This window comes from Physella acuta, unplaced genomic scaffold, assembly GCF_028476545.2.
Source record: "Physella acuta isolate Inbredline_101_S28 unplaced genomic scaffold, ASM2847654v3 ptg000386l, whole genome shotgun sequence".
Taxonomy (NCBI): Eukaryota; Metazoa; Mollusca; class Gastropoda; family Physidae; genus Physella; species Physella acuta.
Genome location: NW_026731905.1, coordinates 863,440 through 881,399, shown reverse-complemented (window position 1 = coordinate 881,399; position 17,960 = coordinate 863,440). Strand labels below are relative to the sequence as shown.

Sequence of the window (17,960 nt, the reverse complement as noted above, 5' to 3'; positions counted from 1 at the left end):
TATTGGGTGCTGCGCTGTTTTATTCTATTTGACTCACCGCTCGGCTAGATCTAAAAAATGTGCGAGCCATTCACGTGCAACAGGTAACATCCATAGAGGCCCACGTGATCTTTTCTCATCAGGTGTATCTTTGAGTGCCAGGAGATTTTATATAAAGGTGTGGCGACATTATAAAGTTTGATTTGGTTTATAAAGTCAAGTTGACTCATTTGTACATAAACTACAGGCATTCAATTGCTGATTTGTTTTTTCTTTCTTATTCGCTTGTAACATTGTACACAATGTGTCAACATCTTGTGCACCTTATGGCCTGTTGACTCCGTCTAAAGCCTGCTTTTATTTCTTCATTTGCTTCCATAGCTTTTGTCCGACATAGATCAATATACCAGGCATCAGTTGTTTTGTAGTTTTTGTCTTAGATGGGTTGCTGCCCCATCTAACGAGTGTTATCTGCCCGAGGTCTGAACTCGGCACTTTCGGAGTTATCAATCATGACACTACCTCCAGACCACACCCTTACCCCCTCACCAGCTGGTTATTACTAGAGTTATGTGATAAAAGGGCTGTTTTAAGGGTGTGTTCTCCTTTAAGTTTTGAGGTGTAAGCTGTGTTTTGGCTAAGTGGACAAATACATTCATGAATTAGAGAAGAAAACACGCAGACATAACTCAAAGTTTCCCTAAGAGAAATTATAATAATCGATTCCAACATCTAAATGTTTTGAGAATATTTTGTTTAGATATATCTAAACTAACTTTAAAAAAAAAAACTTACCGAGAAGGAACTTTCTGTCTTGTGACTCAAAAAAAAATCTAATTCCTCCAAAGTGGATTGTAGAGTTAAAGGCTAGAGTCAATAAAGTTAGATCAAACAAGGGAAGACAACTGTCTAGTCAATAGCTGTCTAAAACCCCCATCTCCGCGGTGATTACGTCCCCTTCATTACATCTCCCAGCCAGACGGCTGGTCGTAAAATGAGTTTTTAAAAACATTTTTTTCACTTCCGGTTTTCGGAGCTGACGGTAGAATTCGCGATGGCTTAGATCAGGGGTCTCCAAACTTTTCAGCCCGAGGGCCGCATTAACTATCAAATATCGGTTCGGGGGCCAGTTTCTTCCAGGCATCTCTTTGGGGATGGCGGAGCTCCCCCCCCCCCCTCACTCCCCACCGATGAACATATACCCCCCTCTCTTTTCTCTCCCCCCCCCCCCCCCCCCAACGAAATATATATTATATAAAAATGTATCTAAATTTCAGCGACTCATCCATTGCAATTAAAAAATAGCGAAACATGCTTGCATATTTCGCTATTTGAGTCACAATGTTTTCACCAATGTCTGGAAAACGGCGGGCAATGGTATTTGCACCCAAAACTACATTTTCAACTTCTTTTGAATTTTCTGGGCAAAGTTCCACAGCCACCTCTAACACACATTTTTTTCCATGGACAAAAAGATCACCGCGGGCCGGATGAGAGGACCTCGCGGGCCGCATCCGGCCCGCGGGCCGTAGTTTGGAGACCCCTGGCTTAGATCTTTTGATTTAAACTCAGACATCGGGAGATTGTTGGCTATATCAACACATTCTTTTTGTGGTGTTGTTTTATAGGTTTTCATCGTCTGCCAACAAAGTCTTGTATTGGCTGGTGTGTTTGCCAGTTAAGTCACATGACGTTCAAATTACACATATAATTTTTTGAACACTCTAATATTATATTTATCAAAATGTATATAGTACCAAAAACTAAAGAAACAAAATCAACTAAACACATATATCTTAGTAAAGACTTGAATTTGGCTTTAAATTTGCCAATGTGGCAAGGTGTACCAATTTTTTTTTCTAACTTGCATCACGCAACATTGTCGATTGTACACTATTGTAAAACTGTTCCCATTCCGTTTAGAGCTAGTAAAGCCTGCTCACAATCTTGTATCCGGAGTTTTTTCAAGGACCAATAAACTTATCCATCGGGATATCGATCAGAATCAACTGAATTGCTACGAAATGATCAATAACCAATTAAAACTTTAGCTACCACACGCGTAGCCCTTAGTGGTGAAACATACTGATAAGAATATCAGGAGAACTTAATCATTAGAGTTGTTTAACTCTTTCGTACCTTCACTCTATATATCATATATATATATATATATATATATATATATATATATATATATATATATATATATATATATATATATATATATATATATATTTGTGTGTGTGTATGTGTGTGTGTATATATATATATATATATATATATATATATATATATATATATATATATATATATATATATATATATATATATATATATATATATATATATATATATATCATTATGCTATAAAGAAATCTTTATTGCCAAATAAAGTTCCCCATCACCATTTCCTATCCACGTATTATGGGCAGTAGATATGTGAATAGCTCCTTAGATATCCGTGCCGGCATCAATCAAGGTCACACCAAGGGCACGCGGCGCAGAGAATTTGGCACCAGAAACTCATACGTCCGGTTAGAGAGCCCTCCACCCGTCTGGCTAGATTTATTGCGCTGGAAAAATCTGGAATATTCGGCCCGTTGCAAGTCTAAGTACAGGGCCTGGATATTGCCAAAAGGGCGGTCACTCGTGAATAAGCTGTCGGCACCTCAGACCTACGCTTAGAAAACAATTTTAGTTAGATCTCAGAGCTACGCTTAGAACACAGTTTTATTTAGATCTCAGTCCAGGGATGGACTGGTTGGGTACTAGCGGCCCGGAAAATAAATAAAAGCACTCACCCCCCCCCCCTACCGGCGTAAAGTTTTAAAGTGCATTATTTCATCCAAGACTTAGGACCGATGCCTACAGTCAACGGTCGCTTCACAAATTGGAATATACTTTAATAACTAAACGACAAACAGAAGGGTTAGTTCATATTTTAATTGAGGCACTAAAAGGCGGCCCACCCGGATTTTTTCCTGGCGACCCACCTTAACTCAAACCAAACCAAAGCAAAAAAAAAAAATCTGTGTACAACAGCTTTCTGTGGAATATTTCCAGTTCTGGTTGAAATGTCATTTTTAATCTATTATAAAGCAAAAATACGTATATTTAGTTCTTTAGGGGTCGAGTTATAACCCCACCCCCAACAGGATACCCCCCTCCCACATACTCACACATACACTCACACACCTCAACATCCTGTTCACACACTTCTTATTGAACTTTTCAAGCTAAAGAGTTGAAGAGAGAAGAAAATCAACTTCGACTGGAAGAAATAAAAATTTAGTATTTAAAAATGTTTTACTATAATTACGAACACAAGTTAAACAAGATAAAATATCCCCAATATTAAGCTTTTTTTCTGTCAAAGTTAATGCGTTTGTTTTTTAACTAATTAAACTCAAAAGTACTTTGGTTTTATAAACATGATGTTTTGATTTTGATTTATGATGTTTATGTCCAAAAAGGGAAGGGAGAGAATTAGTGATATTATCAAAGGGTTTGCTTATTCTTCGAGAGTTGATCCTCCAATTATAGAAATATGTGAATACAGTGATTACCTAGGTGAATAAAGTGATTACAGATGTGAATACAGGGATAACATATGCGAATACAGTGATTACATATGTGAATACAGTGATTACATATGTAAATACAGTGATTACATATGTGAATAAAGTGATTACAGATGTGAATACACTGATTACATATTGAATACAATGATTGCAGATGTGAATAAAGTGATTACATATGGGCCGATGTAAGTTCTTTAATGCTGGATTGAATATTTTATTTTAAACGAAACCAAGTTGGTTAAACGTACCCTGAGGTTTGATGGTTTCTCCGATAGGGGAGATAAGGAAATAACAGGGTGATAGAGTTATCCACCCAATGTTTAGATGACGTCATATCCGTTTGCGATTAGCGCCGAGGCCACGTGATACTGCACGTGACAGGGTGAGCGTCCTCTTGGTGCAGCACAGAACTATGGGATTGGGGGATATGGGATATGGGGATATTGGGATGGTTTGGTTAAGGATCATTTATATCACTGCTGTGATAGGGACCTCAATGTGAAAACATCGTCCTGGGCCGCTTTAGTAACGCATTGCATACCGGTTCAAGGTCACTTTAAAAAGAGGATATTTAATAGGTTCAAGGTCACTAAAGTCATACAGAAGTAATGTGGCTAATACATGGTGAATACCTCTGTTTAGACAGGAGTTCTCCCAATTTATGGTTTATAAAAAAAATTATTATTATCGCAAAAAATGAGCCCCCTCTTAAATATATGCAACACGTAATTGTTATTTAAATAAACTTTCACAAACATAGATTAGCTTTTACATCAGTCTCTCTGTAGGATCTATTAAAGATGTTGAATATTTAAACTTAAATCATTATTTTACATGGCATATCATGAACTATCATCTGTTATCAACATAAACTCATTACCGATCATCTAAAGGCAGACAACTCACATTACCAACAATCACTCGGTTCAAGGTAGACAATCTGCATAATTTTTTATTTTATTATACTTTTTTTTGTACGCACCGCAGGTGAAGCTTTATATTTTTTCAGAGAAAAAAAAGTAATAAAAACACTACATTTTTATTTAATGATAAAAAGATTTGTGGTTCATGACAGAAGAAATTTCCCCTGATTCGGTAGTTTCCCTTGATATCAAGTGTCACGAGTGATTGAGTTAGTCTAATCAACCCCACCAAGAGATCTACATCGTACGAGATTTTAAATAAAAATTTAAATATGTATTGAAACACGTCAATATTAATGCAATAACACGGTTACTATAAACACACACGCATATATATATATATATATATATAAATAAAATGCGTGTTTTCGTAAACCATAATTTAAAGCTAGAGTAGTCTCCCTCCACTGCGAAATATGTCTGTACTGGAGCTCTTGAACCAAGTCACGGACACTAGGGAGCGATTATTTTTTCGTTAACAAAATCAAGGAAGGTGTTTTTATCAATCGATTTATTATTGCCGATAACCCCGTACTTCAGTGCACAAACAATCTAGTCCGTTTTTTAGGTCAAGGTCGGCTTGCAATCAGTTCCACGCTAATTATTTACTGACCCCCTTGTTGATACGGTTGCGTAAAGATAAAAATATTTCCGTGGAATTTATCTTTTTTGGTAAAAAAAAACAACTCAAGGTCGATTCACTTTGAAGGTTTACTGAACTTTTTCAAAACAAAAATAACATTTTCCTGATCTTGGACCGGCGCCCGGGGACAAACTTTAGATTTGCACCCTCCTCGAACTTTTCATTTGCACCCCGCCCCCTCAAACTTTCAATTTGGCGCTCCCCCCCCCCCTAAGGTCGGCGCCCGGGGACATATGTCCCCCCCCCCCCCGCCCCCCTCCCTCGATACGCCTCTGTCTTGGACAAAATATCAAGAATAGTTCTTGGACATGTGTTTCTGATTATCTACTACATGTTTTCACTCCAGGATATGAGTTTGTGACTCTCCTGCATATTTTTCTGACTCCCAAACATAAGTTTGTGACTCAAACAATGTGTTTGTTACTCCCAACTATGCATTTGACTTCCAACCATCTGTTTGTGACTTCCAGCTTGATGTTTCTGACTCTCAACAATGTGTTTCTGACTCCACAAAATGTGTTTCTGACTCTCAGCAATGTGTTGGTAACTTCCAACCATGTCTTTCTGACTCCCAATCAGATGTTTATGACTCCGATCCAGAGTTTTTTTTACTCCCAACCATGTTTCTGTCATGTGTCTGTATTCTAACATCCACCCCTCCAACGCACCATCCCCCCCCCCCCCACCGCCGGGTTATCCAACTTAACTTCCGGTTCTAGCTGTTGTCCTTCATACAATAGGTAAACCCGCCTTCCCCACCTGTAGGGCGGGGACTATTTAAGGCGTCTTTGTTAAAGTCTCAATTAGCCAATTAACAGGCTAGAAATATTTACTCAACATTTGGGGATGGGGGTGAAAGGCTCAACCCTTGTGATGGGGTGGGGAGGGGGGGGGGGGTGAAAGGCTCAACCCTTGGGTGCGGGAGAGAGGAATTGTTTGCAATAAAAACGTTTTTTTCCGGTAATTCCCCAGTGTATAATTAGTTTAATCAAGTAAATTTAGGATGATTGGGTAATATTTTTTTTTAATTATTATTTAATTTTTTTACATCTTTTTCTCACATTTTTACATTGATTTCGAAGTGTGAGTTTACATGTAAAAACTACTTTAAAACTCTAGCATGAGTTTCCCATTTCCTAAACACTTGTGTCTAGTTAAAACCAAGGTCTAATTAACAAAAGCCAATTAAAACAATTATTGATCCATCCCCGCCAAGATGTCAAGCATTAAATCGTGGAATGTTTTTTCAGGTTAATCCATTTTGTTCTAGTGACTTCAATTATCTTGACCTTTCACCTAGAGCAATTTTGATGAGGCACGATTGTAGTTTTTAGAAAACAGAATGGCGGTTTTTGAGTTTGTGTTTTATCAGTGAACACCAAGTGTTGAAGTTTTAAGTTTGGAGCGTATGAAACCAGGAAAAATCAATATTGGGGTGTAAAGTTTGGAGTGTATAAAACCAGGAAACGACAAGATTGTGGTGTAAAATTTGGATTGTATTGAATAAGAAAATGAAAAACAAGTTAATTAAAAAGTCTAGTGACATTTAAGCGCAATTTCCTTATGTTATCTAAAAATAGCTCTGTCGTAGCGTAAATCAAGAGCAGGGTTAGTAAAACCATTGATTAGTTATTAAAACGTTTTTATTAAAAAAAAATTCAGTATTTTACATGTTTTATTTACAATAGAGTTACATGACTAAAAACCATTGCGCGCCTAGCTACCGAACGTGATGTCGCAGCCTTTGAACGCGATGGCGCAGCTATTGAACGTGACGACGCGTGTGGTGTGGTTGGATAAAAATGCCTACTAATTCGGTCCAAATTTTAATTAATTCAAAAAAAAATTTTGTGACCGAACGAAAGGATATTTTTGAAAACTTTCTTCTGCAATATTGTTCTAAATTATGGCAGGAATCGATTGGTACATGTTTCAAGTCGCTAAGTGGTCTGGTTGCCGAGATATGGGCCCAAAAAATGCTTTTTTTCGAGGTTTTTTGGCTTTTCCGGGAAATCCATGAAAGAAACCCGGAATTCTTTTGGCCTATGTTCATCCTCGTAACTTGCTTAACATAATTGCTTTGGAACTAGTCCTCGATATTGCTTCGTTGAGGAGGAGATACGACTTAAAGCTGCGGACACACATACATCCATACATTCATTCATTCATCCATCCATTCCCAGAAATGACGAGTTAATAAACGCAATTCTCCAGAATGGAAATTGCGCTAAAAATTTGGTTTAGAGTACAGAGTGTATCAAATCAGAAAACTAGAACCTTACATGTAGTGTTTTGAGAGTATCAAATCAGAAAACGACAAAATCGGGGTGTAACGTTTATATTGAATTTAAAAAACGACAAAATCGGGGTGTAACGTTTATATTGAATTTTAAAAAATGACAAAAATTGGGGTGTAGAGTATTACGTCCTACAAGAAAACAAAAACAAAAGCTGTTGACTCTGAGAACAGGATTCAAATGCCCGGATCAGAAAATATTCGGTCAAGATTTGGTCATGACTCAAGTCAAGATTTGGATAACCATCTTTTATTTTTCTACAAAGTTTGGTTAACAGCTTCAGAAATTATCGTAACGTTGGGCTTGAATCAGAACCCATGATTGCACCTATTCCCCCCCCCCCCTGTCAGTGAACAAACATGCATATCTGATAGCACTTGATGAGCACTGATCCGCCTGGTGTCAGCCTGACACGTGTGTACATGCAGCATGTACATGCACCCACCACCCACACATGCACTCCCACACCCCCACCCACCTTTAGACACACGCCCATCTACCACTTCCGCTTAGCGCCAACAGCTGTTGATGTGTTGATGGTCACCGGGTAAAATAATTACTGGCTCTCTAAATATAAAAAAATATAAAAACACTTTCGTTTTCTCTGAAAACAGTTCAGAAATTGCTTCCTCAAAATTTTTACATTTCAATTTTTCAACAATAACACGAATTATCGTTAATTTGATTACATTTTAAAGAGTACTTTTTACTTACAGAGCCCTACTTTAATTGTCCTAAAATATATTAGTACATGTATCCTAAAATGTCCTACTATGTACAATAAACAGTCGCACCGTAAGGGCCTATGTTAAGCACACGGGTATTCTTCTATTTCTAATGTATGATCCAAACTTTAAAACCAACACACACTAATAAGGTGTGGAGTCCACTAAGTCATGAAGGGTGCCTGACTCAGGGAAAGTAAAGTGGGCGTGGCTCAAGAAAGGTATGAACTCTACTTCATCTAAATCTAAAAGTCTGAAAAGGGAACTTCATCAACACACCTGTCTTAATAATAGCCTAAAAATTTACCTCATCCATGTCAATTCTGTAATAATAATGCTAACAAGACTTCAGGTGTCTTAAATTAAACTAATTTTCTCCTTTTAAAAAATCTCGGCCTGACTAAATCTGTTTACAGTAATTTAAATGTAAACAAATCCACACCGGAAGTCACGATCCTGCCAATTGAAATACCTGTTCGTGCTGCTTCTAACGGAATACTTAAAACAGACGTTTACCCTTTGATTACCAAACAGCGTGTTGAAAATAAATGCAGGAAATTAAGGTCATGAACGATCTTAGCATTCGGCTTTTTTTTTTTACACTATACGCAACTTATATTAAAAAAAAATCTGGCATAATCCTATTACGTGCAGTGATATGGTGTGATTCTTTTTAACTCGCATCCGTTTTGCATGCCGTGCAATCTCCGCCGGTTTTTTTTTATCTAAGCTTCCGAAATGTGTATGGTTATTTCCCTTTTGTCTGGAGTTATCTCCCTTCGTTTCTGTAGGCATGTTAGGCGGCCAATGGGATGATTAAAGGAAATTTTGACGTGGAGGGGCGGGTGAGACGGGGAGGGGGGGGGCGATGGTAGAGAGGGATAACATCATAAAAATATGTAGAGGCTCGATAAGATTTTTGTGATGCATCGATTTCCACACCACCCGTATTACCCGCCCCTCTCTATCTCCCTCACGTATACACCACACGCACATGTGCGGGTCTTACGCACCAACTACCTGTGTCTATGTATCTCTGTCCACGCTAACAACAGTTTAACTGTCAGCGGCGTAGGCACGGGGGGAGGGGTAGGGCTGGGGTTTACAGCACCAACTCTTACATGGTTGTAGCTTCTGGCGATGTTGGGCTCTTGTCGCTTTATATTTAGAGTTTTCTAATGTCATTTTAATATCATTAACCCACAAGTCCACGTTCTTAAAATATTTTGTTGAATTCATTGACTTAATATTTTTTGGAGTGTAAACGTCCGAACACGCGACTAAGATTTTTTTTAAATTTATTTCACAAAGATTCGATGATAATGTATTTTGCGAACCCGCAATGGGAATTATTTCGCAAACCCGCACTGAGAATGTATTTTGCAAACCAACACAGTGAATGCCAGAGGTGTAAAGTGCGAACCAAAGTTGAAGGCTTGTAGAAAACGCCGGCCAGGTCATTGGCTCTAGATCGATGGAGTTCGTCAAATGTCACGCCCCGCAGTTAAAGCAGAGAAACGTGTCTGGAATCCTGGGAATCTTGTTTACGGTGCGGTGGATCGTCTCAAGACCCGAGGGTGGGAGGTGAAGGTGGGGGCAATTCGCATGAAAATTGTTTCATTAAAAACAACGAAAATATGTCTCTTCTAATTATGAGGCTTAATTGTGTTTGTTGTTCGTAGTATATTACTACTGGTTATAAGAAGAAGAAAAGTGTTTAAAAAATCATTAAATAATTTGGTGCCTTTTCTGTCCAATGTAATTTTTGGTGTCCTGTTCCTAACATCATCATAGCCAACACCCCTTACACCACCCTAACGACAACCCTTAAACCACAATTCATTCCCAAACCCTTAAACCACCCTGTCCAACACCCCTTACACCATCAAGGCCAACACCCCAACACCACAGTCCACACCCCTTACACAATCATGGCCAACACCCCAACACCACCCTGCACAACACCCCTTTCACCATTATGTCCCTTACACCACACTATCCATTCACCCTTACACATGTAAGCTACATCCCACCGCCTGTTCACTAAACCACCAACCCAATATGCTCAAGTTTTTAAGTGTTTTCCCCGATAACACAATTTCCTATTTTAACGACCCAGTAACTAATGCACACCAAATACCCATTAACAAACTGAATAATGCACACCAAATACACATGAACAAAGTGAATAATGCACACCAAACCCGAGTTTATCGAAGGCCCGTGACGTCATATCACCACACTGTATTACCGCACCATCGATATAAACTACCCGCAAATAGAAAAATTAAGTCAGGGGCGATAACACTTCGTTTCGTGTACTTTGTTGCACTTGGTCGAGTGCAGAGCATACAACTAACGCGAGGTGTTTCTTTTTTTATTTGAAGGAGGTTAACGGACAACTTTTGGTGTACTTTCTGGTATTCGTACCCTTGATAGTAACTACATGCAAAGCAGCATTATACATATATATATATATATATATATATATATATATATATATATATATATATATATATATATATATATATATATATATATATATATATATATATATATATAATATGCCGAATTGATTTCTTTTAAACTGTTTTCATTGGTGAATCAAGACTCGATTACATTGCATTGTGAAATAAAATGTGAAATAATTAGAAGTTTAATTAAGTATTAATTGATGTTTACTACATAAAGTATTAAATCTCCCCTTCATTATACACATTGTTTTATTCTACGCAATTCCATTAGTTTTTTTTTATTTAAGTATTTAGAAAAACAAGAAAAACATTGCATTAGAAAAGTCATTCTTAGTGTTATATAACAATATACAAAAAAAGGTTAAGGGAGATCACTACCCCTTTATTTTTTTATATCCTCTCCTTATCTCCCTCACATATCTCCACGCAGGCTCGCTATTCCCTCCGCCCCCCCCCCCCCACCACACACACCAACACACACAAATCTCTGAGTATCTCCCCTCTCCCCCTCTTCCCCTCATTATATCTTTAAAAGTGAAGTAAAACCCAGACAAGCGACAAAGTGTTCAGGAAATAATATCCAACCCACGGGTCACTTCAAAGGGTCACTGTACGCCACGTCACATCGATTTGATCAATCACGTCTGCGGTATCGTTCTAGTCAAAACCATATCGATACCGCACCAATTCTCTTCTAGCCTTGCCCATTCACTCCATCGGGATTCTGTAACTCTAAACCGCTTAGTAATTTTTTAACATTTTTTCTTGTATTGCAATTAAGTCAAGGAGACATCATTCTATTGTACTTTTACTTGATACCCATTGCAAGTGATATTTTATTGATTCGAATCTTCACGAAGCTTTATGTTTTAAAACGAAACACGAACAGACGAAGACGGCTGTTGTTTTGATATGAACAAAAAATTTGGCTCAGCGAAAAAAAAAATCGCGTGAGAGAGTGTTTTCAGGTGAATTAAAAATTATTCAATTTAAATCTCAAGTGACGGCTACGTACTGAGGCTTTCGTCAACAAATTTTTATCTGGCCAACTCGGGGAGAAACCTCCTAGACATAAGCTCTGGCCTGTTTTCTGACTTGTTGAGCTGTTATAGAAATCTAATGTTTTTAATTTAATTTAAAAATTTAACGAATTCTTTCTGGGTTTAATAAAATCATTTTTAACATGTTAAAATCTATATATACACTGGTTGGTGTGAAAAGTTCCACGTTATAATTAATTTAAATTATAACAAGAAGCTCTACGAACTTTTAAAGCATTGACCTTTTCTTTTTTTGAAAACACGCCAGGTTTTTCTGCCTTGAGAAGCCTCATAAATTTTCTTCATGCGTCTGTGTAGTCTTTCTCTTTGATTACCACGCATTTTTTTTTTGGTTCGTAATTTTTATTTTTAAATAAATCTTTGTGATGGGTTTTAATGGAAAGTTCTCGATGGATAATTTGCCTTGTAGATAACATGGAGGCGGGTAATGCCACAGTAATTACCTGGGTGTTTTAAGTTTTTCGTGATCTGAATGTGAGTCATTTGTTAGTGAGTCATTTGTTGTCTGAAGAGAGTCAATTTTTTTTGTCTGAAGCTAGTCATTTGTTATTTGAAGTAAGTCATTTGTCATCTGACATGAGTCATTTGTTATCTGAAGCGAGTCATTTGTTCTCTGAAGTGAGTCATTCGTTCTCTGATGTGAGTCATTTGTTCTTTGAAGTTATTAATTGTTTACGATCGCGTGACGTGATCTCATACTGTCACGTGGCGTGACCGCATACGATCACGTGGCGTGGCCGCATACGTTCTTGGAGCGAGTACTCACAAAGACCGTTGGTAGCGTCAGTATATTGGATGCACGTGCAAACAAATTAGAGTTACCTGCGTAAAAAAAATAAGTTATAAAAGTTGTGATCATTTCTCAGCCAAATGTAATAACAAAGAATAACAGCGAATAACTGCCAGATTTGAATGTGTGTAGACATAACACGCTTTGTGCCCGGATATAAGTCAGTTTATAAAAGAGACATTTATTGGATATGAGATAGTTTATATATAGTAACAAAAATGTAAACAAACCTTCGCTGAAACCAACTCTTAAAGGGTAAACAATTATCAGCTAAACCTAACCATTACAATGACACCAGATTAACCTAACCCTTACAATGACACCAGATTAACCTAACCCTTACAATAACACCAGATTAACCTAACCCTTACCATAACACCAGATTAACCTAACCCTTACAATGCCACCATATTAACCTAACCCTTACAATAACAACAGATTAACCTAACCCTTACAATGACACCAGATTAACCTAACCCTTACAATAACACCAGATTAACCTAACCCTTACAATGACACCAGATTAACCTAACCCTTACAATGACACCAGATTAACCTAACCCTTACTATAACACCAGATTAACCTAACCCTTACAATGCCACCATATTAACCTAACCCTTACAATGCCACCAGATTAACCTAACCCTAACAATGCCACCAGATTAACCTAACCCTAACAATGCCACCAGATTAACCTAACCCTAACAATGCCACCAGATTAACCTAACCCTTACAATAACACCAGATTAACCTAACCGTTACAATAACACCAGATTAACCTAACCCTTACAATGACACCAGATTAACCTAACCCTTACAATAACACCAGATTAACTTAACCCTTACAACAACACCAGATTAACCTAACCCTTACAACAACACCAGATTAACCTAACCCTTACAATAACACCAGATTAACCTAACCCTAACAATGCCACCAGATTAACCTAACCCTTACAATAACACCAGATTAACCTAACCCTTACAATAACACCAGATTAACCTAACCCTTACAATAACACCAGATTAACCTAACCCTAACAATGCCACCAGATTAACCTAACCCTTACAATGCCACCAGATTAACCTAACCGTTACAATAACACCAGATTAACCTAACCCTTACAATGCCACCAGATTAACCTAACCCTTACAATAACACCAGATTAACCTAACCCTAACAATGCCACCAGATTAACCTAACCCTAACAATGCCACCAGATTAACCTAACCCTTACAATGCCACCAGATTAACCTAACCCTAACAATGCCACCAGATTAACCTAACCCTAACAATGCCACCAGATTAACCTAACCCTAACAATGCCACCAGATTAACCTAACCCTTACAATAACACCAGATTAACCTAACCCTTACAATAACACCAGATTAACTTAACCCTTACAACAACACCAGATTAACCTAACCCTTACAATAGCACCAGATTAACCTAACCCTTACAATGCCACCAGATTAACCTAACCCTTACAATAACACCAGATTAACCTAACCCTTACAATAACACCAGATTAACCTAACCCTTACAATAACACCAGATTAACCTAACCCTTACAATAACACCAGATTAACCTAACCCTTACAATAACACCAGATTAACTTAACCCTTACAACAACACCAGATTAACCTAACCCTTACAATGGCACCAGATTAACCTAACCCTTACAATGCCACCAGATTAACCTAACCCTTACAATGGCACCAGATTAACCTAACCCTTACAACGCCACCAGATTAACCTAACCCTTACAATAACACCAGATTAACTTAACCCTTACAACAACACCAGATTAACCTAACCCTTACAATAGCACCAGATTAACCTAACCCTTACAATGCCACCAGATTAACCTAACCCTTACAATAACACCAGATTAACCTAACCCTTACAATAACACCAGATTAACCTAACCCTTACAATAACACCAGATTAACCTAACCCTTACAATAACACCAGATTAACCTAACCCTTACAATAACACCAGATTAACTTAACCCTTACAACAACACCAGATTAACCTAACCCTTACAATGGCACCAGATTAACCTAACCCTTACAATGCCACCAGATTAACCTAACCCTTACAATGGCACCAGATTAACCTAACCCTTACAACGCCACCAGATTAACCTAACCCTTACAACGCCACCAGATTAACCTAACCCTTCTCTCCCCAGTCGCTGGCGACCTCGGTGCCCTCCAGTTCCTTCACCCCCGACATCACCCCCATCATCCTCGCCGGACACCGCGACAACTACGAAATCATCAAAATCCTTCTCGACCGAGGCTACCGCATCCCCAAACCTCACAACGCCCGCTGCAGCTGCAAGGATTGCATATCCGGCAGCCAGGAAGACTCTCTCAGACACTCCCGCTCCAGAATCAACGCCTACAAGGCCCTGGCCAGTCCGTCTTTGATATGCCTGTCCAGCAAAGACCCTATTTTAACCTCTTTTGAGCTGAGCTGTGAGCTTAAACAGCTGAGCAAGTTGGAGAACGAGTTTAAGGCGGACTACGAGAAGTTAGCCGTGAAGTGCCAGGAGTTCGCGGTGGACCTGCTTGAGCAGACGAGAGGTTCCAGAGAGCTGGCCATCATACTCAACCACGACAACTCTACAGCAGACGAGCCCAGCTGTGATAAGGTGCGGCTGTCGAGGCTCAAACTGGCCATCAAGTACAAGCAGAAGAAGGTGAGGGTATTTGCTGTTGTTGTTGTTATGGTTTTTTGTGTTGTTGTTGTTGTTGGGGTAGGGTAATGTTGGCTGCTGTTGTTGTTGTTTGCCATTGTCAGGTTTAAAATACAAACAGAAGAAGGTGAGGGTGTTTGTTGTTTTTTGTGTTGTTGTTTTGTTGTTGTTGGAGTAGGGGTAGGGTAATGGTGGCTGTTGTGGTTGGTTTTTTTTGTTAGTATCAGGTTAAATATATATAAGCAGAAGATGAGGGATGTTCGTTATGTGTAGGGGTGGAGAGGGTTGTTGTTTTTACCTGTATACACAAGCTTATAAAAGGAAATAATCAAATATACTACTTGTAGAAAATGGGATGGTTCTTTTTATTTGTATACGCGAGAGGGGTAGTTGTTGTTTTTACCTGTATCACACAATATTAGCTATAAAGTATAAGCATAAATGTGAGGGGTCTTTGTTATTTGTGTGCGTGGGGGGGGGGGATTGTTGTTGTTCTTACTGTATCAGTAAATCTCTTTGTGTTTTTGGTCAATATTGTTAACACTGATAAATTTAGCTATAATTTACAGAGGTTGTTTTTTTTAGAAATTAAATTTAAATTACTGCGAAACTACAGTTTAACAGTGTACTTTAAAAAAAAAATTTAAACTTCCTGAAATGTGATTTCCACCCCCACCTCACAAATCCTATTCTCCCCCGTCACACACCCCTACTGTCCCCTACTGTATAAAATTCAAACCTCCGACCGACTCGCCTTATCCAGGAGTATGACGTCATGTTTGGACAAACCCTTACCTGTCTAAGACTAGTAGCTGCACCGGCATCAGGTGTAGACAGGTGTTTTATCAGCTCACCTGTGTTTGACACGAGTCATTAATGGAAATCTTGTTTTATTAATGTTTTTTTTTTAATTTTAAGCAACATAAAAAATGCATTTTGACATCAGATTCTAAAATGTTTTGGATTTTCTAATCGCAAATCTTTTTTTTTTTTACAATAACAAATTAACCCAAATGACGTCAGGAAAAAAAACATAAAATAAAACAAAATTTAAGTTATGTTTTTTTTTTCTTATAAGCTCAATTAAGGTGTGCATTAGTGTTAATTTGTTAAAATTAAAAGTTTGGAAGAGGCTATATGTTTAATTAATAACACTCTTTATTTATTCATGCTGTGCATTTTTTAAATATAAAACTGTTTTAAAATGGTTTTTAAATTGGTATTTGACCAATCATTGACCAAGCATTTAAAAACCTTCCCAACCACCCCCGTTCACATGACCACCATGACGTCATTATCCCCAACCACCCCCGGTCACATGACCACCATGACGCCATTATCTCCATCCACCCCGGTCACATCAGTGGCGTAGCGAGGTCGGATGTCACCCGGTGTGGCACTTAATGGTGTCGTCCCCCCCCCCCCCCCCCGCAGAGGCGTAGCGACTCTTCCCCCCGGGGACAAACTTTCCGATTTGCACCCCCCCCCCACCCGAACTTTCGATTTGCACCTCTCCCCCCCCCCCCCTCGAACTTTCGATTTGCACCGCCCTCAAACTTTCGTTTTGCACGCCCCCCCCCCTCACATTTTTCTCTATATATTTTACTATTTTTTGCCTTGGTGTCACCCCCCTAAATGGTGTCACCCGTTGCGGTCCGCACCCCCCGCCCTCGCTACGCCTCTGAGTCACATGACCACCATGACGCCATTATCCCCATCCACCGACGACCCTGGACGGTCGGCTCACGTCACCGGCCAACACGCTCTCGGAAAACATAGGGGGCGCCACTAATTGACAGTTGACCTCCATTTTATGAAGTCACTTCCGGTTGGATGATCTGTTGATACGGGAAACTGTGGTCCGAGTTTTTCGTGTGGTCGCCGCGTCAACGGTGCCGTTTCGTAATGGCCTTCATCTTGTTATCGTTTCGTAACGACCTCCAGCTTGTTATTGTTTCGTAATGACCTCCAGCTTGTTATTGTTTCGTAATGACCTCCAGCTTGTTATTGTTTCGTAATGACCTCCAGCTTGTTATTGTTTCGTAAAGGCCTTCATCTTGTTATCGTGGAGTTTTTTTCTCCTGTTTGTTTGTGAACTTAAATAAACAAAAGATGGAGGAATTTTATGAGGTGGGGGTGAGGGGTGGGGGGGGGGGGGTGGGTTCCTGTAGATAATGCTAATCAAAAAGTTGGAATAATATTCCCACAGCACCATCCCTGATGTAGCCCACAATCATAGTGTAGCTTAAATATCATATTTCATCCAATCCATATTTTGCCTACATTCTTTATATTGCCTACATTCTTTATATTGCCTACAATCCTTACATTTCTTACAATCCTATATTACCGTCAATCAGTTGCGTAGGCAGGGTGGGGTTAGGGGGGTTACAACCCCCCCCCCCCCCCACATGGACCCCTCTGTAAAAAAAATTTACTGTCATAATACCACTGTTACTTACTTAAATCTATTTCTGAATCAGTATATATGTATAATTGTATATGTATGTTTAGAACAATCATCTAAAAACTGACGCTAAGTTCACTCTAATTTGGTTTCCCCACCCCCCCCCCCCCCCCCCACTTCACCACCTAAAACGTGACACACCTAGGTAGAATGTAAAACTGAAGGCAATATTTGTTGTTAAACTCAATGCAATGTTTGTAATGTTAAACAATATTAATTTTAATTTGGTCATTAAGAAAACTGAAATCATTGTCTGTTGCATGCTATTATACGAAATTTCTAGAACATCTTTGTTTTAGTTTCTATACCAA

The 17,960-nt window shown here is 38.7% G+C and overlaps 1 protein-coding gene across 5 annotated transcripts in view; it reads left to right on the top strand.

Annotated features, from left to right (window-relative positions):
- Positions 1 to 17,960, top strand: part of LOC131942064 (short transient receptor potential channel 4) — a 173,082-nt gene that overhangs the window by 120,633 nt on the left and 34,489 nt on the right. For all 5 annotated transcript variants that reach the window (XM_059301766.1, XM_059301768.1, XM_059301767.1 and 2 more), the window contains one exon: positions 14,673 to 15,185. In XM_059301766.1, the coding sequence (XP_059157749.1) occupies positions 14,673 to 15,185 (513 nt within the window). The remainder of the gene's footprint in view (positions 1 to 14,672; positions 15,186 to 17,960) is intronic.